General features: G+C 55.0%; 2 protein-coding genes across 4 annotated transcripts in view; one reads left to right on the top strand and one right to left on the bottom strand.

Moving 5' to 3' along the window:
• The first annotated feature begins 3 nt into the window (after nt 1-3).
• On the top strand, nt 4-13388 carry GNPTG (N-acetylglucosamine-1-phosphate transferase subunit gamma). 3 transcript variants are annotated; one of them, XM_045048139.1, is made up of 11 exons: nt 4-108; nt 195-252; nt 334-401; nt 11662-11818; nt 11912-11995; nt 12093-12186; nt 12266-12380; nt 12472-12554; nt 12634-12762; nt 12848-12929; nt 13008-13388. In XM_045048139.1, the coding sequence occupies exons 1-11, from the start codon at nt 39-41 to the stop codon at nt 13103-13105; spliced, it is 1038 nt and encodes a 345-aa protein (XP_044904074.1). In that variant the 5' UTR covers nt 4-38; the 3' UTR covers nt 13106-13388. The 3 variants fall into 3 exon arrangements, with proteins under 3 accessions (XP_044904074.1, XP_023102579.2, XP_044904075.1); XM_023246811.2 differs by having other exon boundaries at nt 5-108; nt 11792-11846; XM_045048140.1 differs by lacking the exon at nt 195-252 and having other exon boundaries at nt 22-108; nt 11662-11846.
• UNKL (unk like zinc finger) overlaps nt 13234-15431 on the bottom strand; it is a 37386-nt gene continuing 35188 nt past the window's right edge. The window contains exon 15 of the mRNA XM_023246808.2: nt 13234-15417. Coding sequence (XP_023102576.2) covers nt 15310-15417 — 108 coding nt within the window. The 3' untranslated portion in view covers nt 13234-15309. The remainder of the gene's footprint in view (nt 15418-15431) is intronic.

Raw genomic sequence — 15431 nt, 5'->3', positions numbered from 1 at the left:
ACCTAACGGCGCCCACGTGACGGCGCGCGCGGCCGGCGATGGCGGCGAGGTCGGGGGGCTTCCTGCTGCTGCTGCTGCTGCTGCTGCTGCTGGGGCTCGCGGCGCGCGGTTAGTGTCCCTGCGCCCCGGGGCCCCTCCCGTGCGTCCCCCACCGGCGCCGCCCGGCCGCCTCCTCACCGCCCCGTTCCCCGCAGGGCCCGCTGCCGCCGCTGCCGCCAAGATGAAGGTGGTGGAGGAGCCCAACTCGTTCGGGTGAGCGGCCCCGCGGGGCGCGGCGGGGCGCGGCGGGGCCGCCCGGAGCCCGGTGCCCCCTGACCCTGCCGCTCCCCGCAGGCTCAACAACCCGTTCCTGCCCCAGACCAGTCGCCTCCAGCCCAAGAGGGATCCTTCCCCGCTGTCTGGTGAGTGCGGGACCCTGGATGCGGGGGCGGCGGGGCAGGGAGCCGGGAGCCGGCGTGGGTTCCCGACCCGGGGGCAGAGGGGCGGCCTGGGAGGCCCGTGCCTTGGTTTGTCAGCCTTTCAGAGCTTGAGGGCGCGATGCAATTCCAGAACGTTCTAGGACAAGTTAAGTCGCTACCCCTTTAGTCCTTTTTAATTCCGTCTGTGGAGGTGATCTCCGTGAACAGTTGGGTACAGACGTGTTTCATGCTCACGTTCATGAGTACACAAGTAAAAACGTGCACTAATTTGCTTTCGTGATTTTTTTCTCTTTTTTTAAGACTTATTTTTCTGTCTTTTTCTGTTAAAGTAATGACACAGGTTTGCTCATTTGCTGTTGTCGCTCACTGTGTGTCTTGGAACTTTTTAAGAGGGTGAACATAGGTCTTTGCCCTTTTCGCTTGATACTTAGTGGTTTATAGGATGGCTCTGCGTGCCTTTGTTGCCAGGTGTTTGGTTTGTTGGCCATTAGAAACTTTCCTCCTGCGGATCGCCTCTTCCTACCCTGTGTGAGTGGTTTCCTAAGGTCCCATACCACAAGTGGAGTTGCTGGCTCGTTCAGTGAGAAATACAAGCGGGAAACATCTAGTTTTTCGTTTTTTAACTGCACAGTACTATGTGTTAGGGTCTGTGCTGGGAACGCAGCAATGAGCAAAAAACACAGCTTGTCCTCCTGGAGTTGACGGTCTAACGGGCTGTGCGCGCGCCAGTAAGCTACGAAGTAGGTGAAGTGTAGAGTGGTTGATGGTGGGAAATGCTCCAAAGGTGTGAAAGCCGGGAAGAGCAAGCAAGCAAGCACGCAGGCGCGCGTGTGTGCCTGTGTGTGTGTGTGTGTGTGTGTGTGTGTGTGCGCGCGCGCGCGCGCCTGGGGCAAGGGTTGTTTTGAGGGTCGCCGTTTTAATTGTTGTTAAGTAAATCCTACACCCAGCGCAGGGCACAGAGGGGATCCTGAGTTGGGAAGTACTGCTCTATGGACTGAGCCCCCAGCCCGGCGCCCTTGGGGATTCCCCTTTTAAATAGGGGGACAGGAAAAGGCTGAGAAGCGACATTTGGTCGGAGGCTGAAGGCGAAAAGTAAGGGGTGGGGATAATCTGGGGAGGAGGGGGCAGCAAAAGGAGTGGCCAGGTAGGGGCCTTGAGCGCGAGGCCAGAGGGATGGGGGGGATGAGATCCGAGAGGGACAGATGTGAGCTTTCACCCTAAACAGATGTATCCTGTTTGTTAGGAAAAGTGTGGAAAAGAGAAACGGGGCGGCGAACGCCACGTCTCAGCGCGGCAGTATCGTTTGCCTCGCCTTTCCTTGTTTTCCTGTGGCCATTCTGAAGAAAGGGAACTTGCGTTTTGTCGCACCATTTGAAACTATCAGGACACTTTATCCCTGGGTAGTTCCAGTCTGGATCGGACCTCCCACCCCCCAAAATTAGCGGTAATTCCGTAACTGCTGTGTCCAGTGGTTTCACGGTCTACCCTGAGGGAGGAGGGTGTGCACCCATTTTCTGCCTCTCTCCTGTCCCTGCCTCCGCCAGCCGATGGCACCTGATAAAGAGGGGCGTTCCTTTCCCCCCCTTTTCTTGTTTGTTTCTCTTTTCTTTTTGAGTATCATCGTTGGCTCAGATTTAAACCGTATTTCTGGAGCTATAGTTGACACATTCACTTTGATGAAGTGGGGCAATTGACCACATCCATGCCGTCACGGCCCCAGACGAGGTAGAGAACGGTTCTCTCCCCCAGAAGATTCCTGTGGGTTTCTTTCCAAATCCTCCTCCCCGTCACTTTCTGGTTTCCGTCCCTGTAGAGGAGGGTCATCTGGGCTTGGACTCCAGCTGAATGGAGTTCTGGAGCACATGCTCGCCTGTCCCGTGTCTTTCCGGACTCGTGTTTCTGGGATTCCTCTGTGTTGTTGTGCCATCACTGTTTTCTTTTTGCTGAGTATATACAGACACTGAGATTCGGGGCACCTGGGGGGCTCAGTCCGTTGAGCGTCCCACTCTTGGTTCTGGTTCAGGTCATGATCTCACAGGTCTTGAATCTCACGGGGGATTCAAGCCCCACATGGGCTCTGTGCTGACAACACATAGCCCGCTTGGGATTCTCTCTTCCTCCCTCTGCCCCTCCCCTACTTGAGTGCACACACGCGCACTCTTTTTCAAGATAAATAAATGTAAAAAAAAAAAAAAAAGCTAATATTTACTCATAGACTGATTGATAAGGTGTTTGGTTTTTTTTAACTTTTTAAAATCTTATTTTTGAGAGAGAGAGTGAGACGGAGCATGAGTGGGGAGGGACAGAGAGAGGGGGGAGACACAGAATCCGAAGCAGGCTCCAGTCTCTGAGCTGTCGGCACGGAGCCTGATGCGGGGCTTGAACGCACAGACTGTGAGATCATGACCTGAGCCGAAGTCGGACGCTTAGCCGACTGAGCCACCCAGGTGCCCCGCTGAGGGGTCCCTTCTGTTCTGAAATTGTATCTTAAACGGAAGAGTTATGGCCTACGGAGCCATATGCTTATATAAAAGTCCCAGAGAATATTTGGCGTGTTGGGATTGTACAGTTCAAATAGTTTGTTAGAAAATATTTCAGAGCTTAGCTTTGTGTAATCAGGACAAAACTCTCCATTTTTACCACTTATCCCCACCTAAATGTGCGTCTTTTACTCTGATGCAAGCTGGCTTCCCAGAATGAGGCGCCCAGAGATGCTGCTTTCTGGAAGGGGAGTGAAGGGTTCAGGGCGTCACAGATACGGACACCTGCCCCGAGCAGCTTGGGGAGAGCACCCAGCTGTCTCAGCAACAGCTAATTCTGCTAATTAAGCTTCCTTTTGAAAAACCACTAGTGTTACCACCAAAACCTTTAATGTGAGAACCTTGAATTTTTTTTTTTTAAAGCTTATTTAGTTATTTTGAGAGAGAGCGCACGTGTGTGAGGGGTGGGGGCAGAGAGCGAGCGGGGGAGAGAGAATCCCACGCAGGCTCTGCACGGTCTGCGTACAGCCCGACACGGGGCTTGAACCCACGGACCGGTGAGATCATGCCCCGGGCCGACGTCAAGAGCCGGACGCCCAGCCGACCGAGCCACCCAGGAGCCTCAGTCGGAATGTTTTTTAAAATAACGCAGCGCAACGATTTTCCTTAAGCCGATGAGAACCAGAGTTCAGGAGGTTAGCGGCCTGGAGGAGAGCAAGGGGCCTCGGGGAGAGATGGGCCCTTTCGTCGAGTCTGGCGTGCAGGCTAGAAAGTGAGAGGTAACAGGATCACAGCACTTACCCCGCCCTTTCAGTCGCTCGCTGAGTTGTTAGGAACCAGTGCTCCGAGCACATGTGACGTACATAAACGAAAATGGTTCCAGTGAAGCACATGGCAAATAAAGGTGAAAAAATTCAGTGAAAAACTGTCCACTCAGCCTGACAGTAGTAAATTTCTTTCAGCACTTAAATATTTTAAGTTTATGTATTTTGAGGCAAAAGAGAGTGTGTGAGTGAGGGAGAGAATCCCAAGCAGGTTCCAAGCTGTCAGTGAAGAGCCGGATGTGGGGCTTGATCCCATGAACTGTGCCATCTTGACCTGAGCCAAAATCAAGAGTCAGATGCTCAACTGACTGAGCCACCCGGGGGCCCTTTAAGTTTCTTTTTTTTTTTTTTTTTTTTAACGTTTATTTATTTTTGAGACAGAGACAAAGCATGAACGGGGGGAGGGCCAGAGAGAGAGGGAGACACAGAATCCGAAGCAGGCTCCAGGCTCCGAGGTGTCAGCACAGAGTCTGACGCGGGGCTCGAACTCACAGAGTGTGAGATCATGACCTGAGCCGAAGTCGGACACCCTTTAAGTTTCATTTTTTATTTTTAACGTTTATTTATTTTTGAGACAGCATGAATGGGGGGAGGGCCAGAGAGAGAGGGAGACACAGAATCCAAAGCAGGCTCCAGGCTCTGAGCCGTCAGCACAGAGCCTGACACGGGGCTTGAACTCATGGAGCGTGAGATCATGACCTGGGCCGAAGTCAGACGCCCAACTGACTGAGCCACCCAGACGCCCTTTAAGTTTCATTTTTTTTTTTGTAACGTTTATTTATTTTTGAGACAGAGACAGAGCATGAACAGGGGGAGGGCCAGAGAGAGAGGGAGACACAGAATCCAAAGCAGGCTCCAGGCTCTGAGCCGTCAGCCCAGAGCCCGACACGGGGCTTGAATTCAAGAACCACGAGATCATGCCCCGAGCCGAAGTCGGACGCTCAACCGACTGAGTCACCCAGGCGCCCGTTAAGTTTCGTTTTTAAAACAAAGTAGATGAGAGGACCCCTTAATAACAGTGTAAGTTTTCCACATAGAGGAATATTCCTAACTTGATTTTTAAAACCCACGCTGTTATGTTTTGTTGTGTTTTTCCCCCAAAAGCCACGTGGGGGCTTGACCGCTTCCCCGCCACTGACGCCTACAGTCTGGGGAGTTGGAAGGTCAGGGTTGTCTTGTCCACAGTTGTCTAGTTGCAAACCAGAGCAGAGCCTTCACGTTTCCGTGACTTCCCGGCCGTGTCGCGCTCATCAGCAGCTCAGATGCAGGCTCCGCTCAGGAGAAGATGGCACCAGTGAGCCCCTCCCTGGTTCTTCTCGCTTAGTTTTGTCAAGCTTACGGTTTTTCTTCGGGTGTCGGGAGTTGAAGGGCTGAGCCTAAAGCACTTAGCATAGAGGTCTCACCGGCCACCCGTCCTAAGCGGAGGCTCCCGTCCCTGTGGGCACGCGGCCCTCTCGGTGAAGCAGCTCCGGGCTTCTCCTCCGCCTATGGCTGCTGGGTCATCCCCTGCCATCAGGGAGACTGGGGAGGCCCTGCCCGGACTCGGCCACCATAGTGGTGCCACTGGGCCCGCCCCGAGGCAGGAGCTGCACGATCACGTGCGCCCCACGCCCGCTTCTGAGTGCTCCCCAAAGCCTTCCGGAGCCACTGAGGGCTCCGTGTCCCGCTGGCTGGTGTGGCTCCCGCTGTCGCCCGGAGTTCCCTCTCTGTTCTACGGCACACCTAGGACGGTGTCAGAAGTCTCACGTGGGGTTATTACTGTGGACTCACGAAACCTCATGTTCTTTTTTTTTTTTTCAATGTTTATTTAAAAAAAATTTTTTTTTCAACGTTTATTTATTTTTGGGACAGAGAGAGACAGAGCATGAACGGGGAAGGGGCAGAGAGAGAGGGAGACACAGAATCAGAAACAGGCTCCAGGCTCTGAGCCATCAGCCCAGAGCCCGACGCGGGGCTCGAACTCACGGACCGCGAGATCGTGACCTGGCTGAAGTCAGACGCTTAACCGACTGCGCCACCCAGGCGCCCCGTCAATGTTTATTTTTTTGGGGGGGACAGAGAGAGACAGAGCACGAACGGGGGAGGGGCAGCGAGAGAGGGAGACACAGAATCGGAAACAGGCTCCAGGCTCTGAGCCATCAGCCCAGAGCCTGACGCAGGGCTCGAACTCACGGACTGCGAGATCGTGACCTGGCTGAAGTCGGACGCTTAACCAACTGAGCCACCCAGGCGCCCCTGAAACCTCATGTTCTTAAACTGAGCTGGCCCTCCCGGTTGCACACAGTTGGGTTCATCTGCTTTTAGCTGCAGGGACGTAGGTCATCCTTGTAACTTTGAACATGCAGACGTTCACATGGCTCACGTGCAGCCCGCCTCGTCCTCTTACCTTGTGCTCCCTGGGTCGGGGGGGGGGGGGGCATTCGTTGGTCCTTTTTAAGTGGAGGTGTAATGGGTCTGCAACACGGTGGTAGTTCCGGGCGTACAGGACGGGAGTTGGTATTTGTACCCAGTGCAGAGTGATCGCCGTAGCAAGTGTAATTAACAGCCGTCACCTTTCGTAGCTGCGCGTCGCTTTTTCTTGTGATGTGGACTCTTGGTGTCTACTCTCTCAGCAGTTTTCAGAGAGAAAACGTGGTTGGGTTCCAGTCCCCGAGCCTTACTTACACTGGTAGTGTGTTCCGTTTGACCCCCTCACCCATTCGGTCCTCTGGCGGCCACCGGTCTGTTCTCTGAATCTTACGTCTGGTGGTTTCTTTTTAGATTCCACGTGTGACATCCGGTATCTGTGTTTCTCTGATGTCACTTAGCATAGTGCTCTTGAGGTCCACGCACGTCGCAGATGGCAGGATTCCCTCGTCCGTGGCTGACGCTGTTCGGCTGTGTGCGCACCGCCTCTTTATCCCTCCACCGGGCACGGTCACCTAGGTGCTTCCGTGTCTCGGCCGCTGAACTCAGGCTGCAGTGAGCACAGGGCTCAGGCGTCTCCTTGAGATGGTGAGATGGTTTTCCTTTCGCTGTTGAGTCGCAGGAGCTCTTTGTAGTTTGGGTTTTGAAGCCCTCCTCAGAGAGGTGGTCTGCAGATACGTTTGCCCGTCCAGGAGCTTGCCTTTTCATCTTGTTGGTCTCTCTCTGTGCGGAAACTTTCCAGTTTTACGTAGTCCCAGTTGTCAGTGTTTGCTTTTGTGGCCAGATCCAAAAGTTCATCGCCAAGGCCGCTGTCCGGGAGCTTCCCGCCCGTTCTCCTCCAGGAGCTTCATGGTTTCAGGTCTCACATTCACGTCTTTAATACTTTTTGAGTTAATTTGTGCGTGTGGTGTAAGGTAGTGGTCCGGTGTCCCCCGCCATTTATTGAACAGACCGTCCTGTCCCCACTGGAGATTCTCGGCTCCTTCTCGTGAGTTAATTGACCGTATGTGCGTGTTTATTTCTGGGCTCTGTTCCATTCATCTCCGTGTCTGTTCTTATGTCAATACTATACTGGGTGTTTTTTTTTTTCAGGTTTATTCATTTATTTTTAAGTCATCTGTACACCCATCATGGGGCTTGAACTTACAACTCTGAGATCAAGAGTCACCTACTCTTCTGACTCAGCCAGCTGGGCGCCCCTAGACCGTTTGGATTCTGTTTATGATTCCGCATTCTGATACTTCTTTTTCCAAGACTAGTAAGAATTCTCTTTTTCATTGTGGCAAAATATACATAAAATTTCCTATTTTAACCAGTCCCTACAGTGCGGGAACATGAAGCACATTCACGTTGTTGTGCGCACCACCATCTGTCTCCAGAAACGTCTCATCTTCTGGAACTGAAACTACTTAAAGGCCATGCCCCTGTTCCCCTGCCCCAGCCCCAACACCGCCTTCTACGTCTGTCTGAATTTGCTCTAGATAGCTGCTGTGGTCTGGATGTGTCCCCCCCCACATTTGTACGTTGATGCCTGAACCCCCAAACTGATGGTATTAAGAGGTGCTTACGTCACAAGGGTGGAGCCCTCGACAGTGGGACCTGCACCCTCTTCCCTTCCCAAGGGAGGCGCCAGACCTTTCCAGCCGCTTCCACCACATGGGGGACGTCAGAGGTGCCTCCCCCTGTCCCCGTGAACCAGAACTTGACCGTGCTGGTGCCCTATCTGTACTTCCAGCCTCCTGAACTGTGAAAAATTAGTTTAGAACTCACCCCGGGTGTGGTCTTTTGTTAGAGCCACTCACACGGACTAAGGACCTCACGTAAGTGGAGTCCTGTGCTGGCCTTTTTGTGACTGGCGTGGCTCACTTGGCGTAGGTCTCCAAGGTTCGTCTCTGTTTCAACAGGTGTCAGGATGAACTTGTGAAGGCTGAATAATACTCCATCGTACGTATAGATTTTATTTTTTTAATTTTTATTTCTTGATGTTTATTTATTTTTGAGAGAGACAGAGACAGAATGCGAGTGGGTTAGGGGGAGAGGGAGACACAGAAGCAGAAGCAGGCTCCAGGCTCTGAGCTGTCAGCACAGAGCCCGACATGGGGCTCGAACTCAAGAGCTGTGAGATCATGACCTGAGCCAAAGTCAGACGCTCAACCGACTGACCCACCCAGGCGCCCCTTAATGTTTATTTTTAATGTTTGTTTATTTTTGAGATAGAGTACGTGTGTGAGAGGGGCAGAGAGAGAATCCCAAGAAGGGTCCGTGCTGTCAGCACAAACCCTGATCGACCCCACAAACCATGAGATCGTGACCTGAGCTGAAGTCAAGAGTCGGGTGCTCAACAGGCTGCCCCCCCCGCCAGGCGCCCCGAGTTATTTTTGTGTACGGTGTAGAGTAAGGGTCCAGCGTCATCCTTGTGTGCGTGCAAGTTTCCCAGCACCATTTATGGAGAAGACGGTCTTTTCCCTGCTGAATGGTCTTGGCGCCCACATCATATCATATGGATGTATGTTCAAGACTTTATCTATGAGGTGTCTTCTGTCCTGTTGCTGCACCTGTCTGTCTTTAAGCCAGGGTCGCGCCGTTCTAATGTGTAGTCTTGCAGTAAGTTTTGAAATAAGGAATTTTTTCAACTGTTCTTTTTCAAGATAGTTTTGGCTGTTTGGGGTTGAGATTCTGTTTTAATTTTAGGATGGGTTTTACTATTTCTGTAAAAAAAAACGTTCCTGGGATTTTGATATGGATTGCCCTCAATTAGGTTATTTAGGAGAGTATTCACATTTTAATATTAAATCGCCCTATCCATGAACACAGGGTCTCTCTCCATTTATTTCATTTATTTACATGCTTCATTTTTTGGGTGCTATCTTGTAGTTTTCTCTGTACAAGTATTTTGCCTCTTCGGTTTATTCCAAAATAGATGTATTTTTTGGTACCCTTATAAATGGAATCGTTGTCTTAAATTTCCTTTTTGGGTTGTTGTCAGTGTAGAAAAACACACATCGTTCTTCAGTGTCAACTTTGTATCTTGCCCCTTTGCTCACAGATTTTTGTGGACTCTAGGGTTTGCTTTTCTTTCTTTTCCCTTTTTGTTTATTTTGGGGAGGAAGGAGGCGTGCAGAGTGTCCCAAACAGGTTCCTTGCTGTCACCACAAAGTCTGACGCAGGGCTCGGTCCCACAAACCGTGAGATCGTGACCTGAGCTGAAATCAAGGGTCAGACACTGATCCGACTGAGTCGCCCAGGAGTCCCCACTAGGGTTTTCTACATACGCGATCATGTCGTCTGCTACTGTGGCCACGTAGTTCTTTCTTCCTTTCCAGTTCGGATGCCTTTTCTTTCTCGCCTGATCGCTGTGGTAGAACTTGAGTGCGGCGTCGACGGCGAAGAGCGCCCGACGGGAGGAGGAACGCGCTGGGTGTTGCCCACGTTCCGTCTGAGGTCAGCCGTGGGGTCGACCCATACGGCTTCTACGTTGGTGGCAGTTTCCTTCGTTTCCTTGGTTGTGGAGGCTTTGTGTCATGAAAGAGGGTTGAGTCTTGTCAGGTGCTTTTTCTGCAACAGTCGCGTGGCCGTGGGGTCCCCCCTCGGTCTGGTAGTGGATCGTGTTGTTACCGTGATTGTTGTATTTTGAACCATCCTCACGTTCCAGGAATCAACCCCACTTGGTGACGACGTAGGAACCTTTCGATGCGTTGTTGCAATCAGTCTGCTAGTGTTTCGTGGAGGTTTTTTTGCACTCCTGTTCGGAGTGGATATTGGACCGTGGTTTCCTTGTGACTTGTTGACTTTGGGTTCGGGGTGACGCTGGCCCCACACCGTGAAGCAGCATGTGGTCCGCTCTTCCGTGGCTCGGGGACCCTTGAGAAGGACCGATAAATGGTGCGTTCCTAGGAACTGCCTGTTTCGCATAGGTGACCGATCGGTTGGCGGCCGGCTCGTTCAGTATTCCGGTAGCCATCTTTCAGCCCAACTGGCAGCTTCCCCACGTTCCTGCCTGGTTTTAGGGGTTTCAGCGCTCGTGTGTGTGTTTTAGTCAGTCTAGCAAAACACTTAGGATCTTGGGGAGCTTTTTGAAGAGGCAGTGTTGGCTTTGACTGCTTTTCGTTTTCTTTCTTCTGCCAGCTTTGTGCCTCGTGTGCTCGTTTTAGTGCTGAGAGCGTGAGAGCTAGGTCACGGGCGTGAGCACGTACTTGAACGTGCCGGAGACGCCCGGCCCCCTCTCAGCACCTGGGCTCGGAGCCTCCTGCTCTCCTTGTCTCGAGTATTTCCTGATTTCCCTGAGTGTAAGTACTCTGGATCTGTGCATTTCCTGCTTCTGCTGTTGATTTCTGGTTTCCGTTGTGATCAGAAATTGGCGTTTTAGTCCTTTTGGGTTTATTCAGAACAGAACACCCGTTGTCTCTCCTGACCGTTTGGGGCATACGGTCGCTCTGGTGGCGGTGTGGCCGCCCCGGCCCTCTTTCTCCTGACTCTCACAGCCAACGGGAGCCTCTCTGAGGGGTCTCCTCCCCTTGGCCGGCCTGTGCCTTTTGACCGGATGGATAGTTAATTCCTTCACTTGGACGTGTTGATAAGGAAGGACTCCCAGGAAACAGTATGGATTTCGTCCCTCGTTTCCTCCCTTGTAACGCAAGGAGGAACTGATTGCAGTTTCTCATCACTTTGAGTCACGGACAAAATCGGTGTCCCCCCAGCTCCGCTGTCCGTCTCAGGCTCACCTCCTCAGACACCGGGGACCCACCAGCAAAGACGTGTGATGGTTTTGTGATGCACCTTCCACATTCGGTAGACTGACAAGGTCGGGACGGCAAGCATCCCGGCTCTGTGCCGCAGCCGTGACTTCGCCTTCGCCGTTCCAAGGGGAGGGCACCCTGTGGGGACCTGGTCCCCTCCGCCGTCCCCCGTCCGCCTGGCCGGTGGGTTGACGGCCGCGTCCTTCACTGCGCCGCCTTCCAGGCTGCAGGCTGGGTCCCCCGACGGGCCTCAGTTCTCGTCGCCCTTGGGTGTCTGCCGAGGGTCTGGGCCCGTCCTCCTCGGAGTTCCCCTCTTCTGTCACATTGGGGACTTTCTTCTGGTCCTCCCAGACGCTCGGCCCATCCGAGCCCTCCCGTGGGGGCCCCCATGCTGCGACCCCACCCCACGGCCTGGCTTTTCCGTCTGCCGGAGTGGCCTTGAGCCCTCGTCTCTGCCGTCTGCTCCGGCGTTCCTTCCCGCTGTCCCCTGTTCTTGTGTCTGCCTGGGTCCCAGTTCTTCTAGTACATTTAGAAGCCTTTACTCCCAGAGAGCCGTATGGGCTTCTGCTGGGACCGCTCTGTCACCGTTCCCCTAGATGAGGCCCTGTGTCCCCGGGTAGGGATTTGTTGCGACCCGGGCTCCGTGCCGAGGCTCCTCGTCGATGACCCTTGAGCGTGTGGCTGCCTTCACCCGTCTTCCTTTCCCTGTGTCCCCACGCTTCTTGGGGCCCCGTTGTCCCCCGGCCGCCTCCCGCCCCCAGGAAGTCTCAGCGCCCACCTTTCCTCCCGAGCGCAGAGGCCGGACGGAGGCCAGCCCGCCAGCTGCAGGGTGCCCTCGGAGGTCGCTTCAGTGGGCCCCGGTGCTCCTGTCCCGAGTCCCAGCCGCGGGCGCCCCCGCCGGACTCGGCTGTCGCGCTCTCTTCCAGGGCCCGCGCACCTCTTCAGGCTCTCCGGCAAGTGCTTCAGCCTGGTGGAGTCCACGTGAGTGCGGGGTGCTGCCGGCGGGGACGGGCGCCGGGACCCCCCTGACGCCGCTGTGCCCGCAGGTACAAGTACGAGCTGTGCCCCTTCCACAACGTGACGCAGCACGAGCAGACCTTCCGCTGGAACGCTTACAGCGGGATCCTGGGGTGAGAGGGGCCGCCGGCTGCTCTCGGGGACCCCCTGCCCCCGACAGGCGCCCCCGGCCCGCCTCACGTGCTCGTCCCCCCCCCCCCCCCCCCCCAGCATCTGGCACGAGTGGGAGATCTCTAACAACACCTTCAGGGGCATGTGGATGAGGGACGGTGACTCCTGCCGCTCCCGGAGCCGGCAGAGCAAGGTGGGCCCGCGTTGGGGGGACCCCGGGGGGAGGGAGCAGGCTCCTCGCCCCTGACCTGCCCACCAAGGCTCTCCCACAGGTGGAGCTTACCTGTGGGAAAAGCAACCGCCTGGCACACGTGTCTGAGCCCAGCACCTGCGTCTACGCGCTGACCTTCGAGACGCCTCTGGTCTGCCACCCGCACTCCCTGTTAGGTGGGCCCCGGGGGGGCGGCCCCAGGGATGCGGGGAGGGGGGGGGGGGCAGAGGTGCTCGGCTAAGCCCCCGTCTGCTGGGTCGCTTGCAGTGTACCCGGCCCTGCCGGCGGCCCTGCAGCACAGGTGGGACCAGGTGGAACAGGACCTGGCTGACGAGCTGATCACGTCCCAGGTGAGGCGCCAGGCAGGCACCCCCTTGCCCGGGCACAGGGCGGCCAGGAGCTGGGGGTTCCCTCTTCCATGACCCTCAGGGCTACGAGAAGTTGCTCAGGGCGCTCTTTGAGGAGGCCGGCTACTTGAAGACCCCGGAGGACAGTGACTCCTTGCGGGAAGGAGGTGCCAAGGCCCTGGCGTTCCAGACCCTGGAGAACTGCAGTGAGGTACAGACGGGGAAGGGCGCCCCAGCCCTGGGCTGGCCGCCCGCCGCGGGGCCACGGCGCTGCCCTTTTACCTGCTCTGTTCCAGGCACACAGGGAGCTGTGGAAGGAGGTCAGGAGACTCCGGAGCTTGCTGACACAGCATGGCATCCCCTACGCGCAGGCCGCAGGTGAGTCCTGCGGGGGTGTGGGGGCTCAGCCCACCCGCGGGACCTGCGCTGACCTCCTGCCGCTCGCTGTTCTGGCAGAAACGCCCCCCTCTGAGCACGGGGGCCCCAGGACACCCACAGACGGGACGGCGGAACAGCTCCGAGGCGACCCGGGACGGCGAGGGAACACCTTGTGACCTGAGACAGGCCTCGGGGGCAGAGCCAGGCTGGCGGGGAGGGGAGCAGCATCACGGGGGTGGGGGGGGGCTTCCTCTGCCTTCGGGGCCGGCCGGCCATCAGCATCGGCTCAAAGAGGCAGACAGAATAAAGATTCAAAGTTTTAATTAATTTCCATACTGATAAAAATAATTCCATGAATTCTGTAAACCATTGCATAAATGCTATAGTGTAAAAAAATTTAAACAAGTGTTAACTTGGAACGGTTCACTACAAGTAAATGATTATGCTTTATAAATACTACCTTCTGGGTTAAGAAAATTCATTCCAGTAACGATCTCCTCTAAATACTCAGAACAAACAGAGATTGAGGCTTCCATAAATTAATCCACGTGAAGTGTCCACACTGAGCTGAGGTCTTCTGCCGACCCCAGTTCCAAACAGCCGGAGGCCATAACTTGCCCCGTGATCGCTAACCCCGCACCCAGTGCTCCCGTCACCCGTGCGAGGGCGGTGGCCCAGCCCATGAGGCCTGCGGGGTAGGGACGCCTCCTGCAGGAGACCAGGAGGCCGCCGCAGCCAAGACCCCGAGCAGAAAGGACCGGCTCAGGCGGGGCCGAGGGGCCCCGCGACGCTGCAGCCCTGCCTGGTCTGCCTGCTGTGCGGAGCCCGCCGGAGCCGCCTACGGGGAGCACGCGGGCTGTTCCCAGTTTGTCATCTGACGATGCCGAGGCTGGGGACCCACAATAAAAACGTTGTTCTGTTTCCCATAAAAGACCAAAGGTCTGAAATGTGAAACAAGTGCATAAATATTAATAAAAATAAAGAATTTTAAACGGTGGTAACAGTAGCACAAAATATACGTCATTTCTAAGAGCTAATAAATCATCATCACTATCATTAAAAACAAAGTCGATTCACTAAAACCAAGTCGATGGTCACCTGTAGTAGTGGACTCGCTGCAGCCCGCCACGGGCCCCCCTTAAAGGACAGAACTATCGCTTTGTCTTACGTTAAAAATGTTTTAAACCTCTTACTAAATATTTGGTCACTGATAATTTTTACCGAGCCATTCTGCGCTTTAAAAAATGCTATTAAAAGTCTTTGGCAAAGCCACAGTGGGCCGAGAGGCACCAGCGCTCACTTCCAGGCCAGAGGGGCCGTGACCTGCTCCCACCCCAGCGGCAGGTTCGGGAAAGATCTTGCAGCCATCTAGATGTGCCTCTGGGAGAGCAAAGTCTGGGTAGACCACTCACCTCTTTTGCTTCTCCCCAGATTGCTAGGAAAAATGACCCAGTGCAGACCAGAGAAGATTCTGGTCCTCACCAAAACCAGACCTGTTCTCGGGAGTGTTTTTGCCACGGCAGGGCAGCCAGGTTCTCTCTGCAACCCTGGGGTCCCCCGAGTGACCCTGGTAATACCTGGGTTACACCGCGGCCTGTGAGCCTCTCCCTTGCAGGCAGGGGTCCCCGGCGGGCGTCTGTCTGGTCGCAGGGAGGGGCATGAGCGAGTCTCTGGCCTCAGGCTGCCCGCGAAGGAGCCGGGACGCCCTCCAGCAGGCTGCAGAGGCTACGGGTGCCACCGAGGCACAGCTTTGTAAAACTAACGCGGAAGCCTCCACCAACGGGCCCCCCCCACCGTGCTGCTCACTAGAGGAGAGAACGGACCCGCGCGAAGGGCCTCCTTCGCTCCTTTTGCAAGGCTCAGGCACTTAGAAAAAGTGGCCACGGGTCATGGGGCAAATCAGGCGCAACGCCATTTCACGGGCCTGGAATACAAACCTCCAATTAATGTGCGCGTGCACGCCATCGAGGGCGTCCCTTTCACAAAACTAAAAACCTAGATGTGTCTTTCAGTCTCACTGCTATAAATACTATGTCTGCACTTAATTTGGAAACTATTGAAAAGTCCTAGGTGTTTCTCACTACTAGATAAACGCTCATCTCAGAAGTACTAATTTCAGAAGAGGAAATCAAAGGTCTTTACCATACCGTGAATTAACAAGAAACTGACAGGAAATGTCCTCAGCTCACAGTACACATACAAAGCTTCATGTTACCGCGTAGTAAAAAAATCACGAACCTAGGAAGCAGCTTACAGCAACTTAGAACGTCTAAATCCCCCGGTTTACAAAGTGCTGGTCAGGGTCCCGGTGCGTCAGGTCCGCGAGCCCCCGTCGTTCCGGAGCCCGGGGGTGCCCGAGGGGCCGGTGAGGACGCGGCGGTCACCACGGGAGCGGGGGGCCCTCGCAGCAGGCGCAGGGCTGCAGGGCGCCGCCGCGGGCCCGCTCCCGGCACACGGCGCACTGCTTGGCTCGAAGCTGGAGGATCACCTGCGGGGCGAGAC

Source organism: Felis catus, chromosome E3, assembly GCF_018350175.1.
Source record: "Felis catus isolate Fca126 chromosome E3, F.catus_Fca126_mat1.0, whole genome shotgun sequence".
Taxonomy (NCBI): domain Eukaryota; kingdom Metazoa; phylum Chordata; class Mammalia; order Carnivora; family Felidae; genus Felis; species Felis catus.
This window is presented reverse-complemented; position numbering and strand designations above follow the sequence as displayed.

What these genes read in the sequence shown, in the direction of transcription:
- GNPTG (XM_045048139.1), top strand. Translation starts at nt 39, where the DNA reads ATGGCGGCGAGGTCGGGGGGCTTCCTGCTGCTGCTGCTGCTGCTGCTG. An exon ending in GCTGGGGCTCGCGGCGCGCG is followed by an intron (nt 109 to 194) that starts GTTAGTGTCCCT and finishes CGTTCCCCGCAG; the next exon opens with GGCCCGCTGCCGCCGCTGCC. An exon ending in CCACCCGCACTCCCTGTTAG is followed by an intron (nt 12,381 to 12,471) that starts GTGGGCCCCGGG and finishes GGTCGCTTGCAG; the next exon opens with TGTACCCGGCCCTGCCGGCG.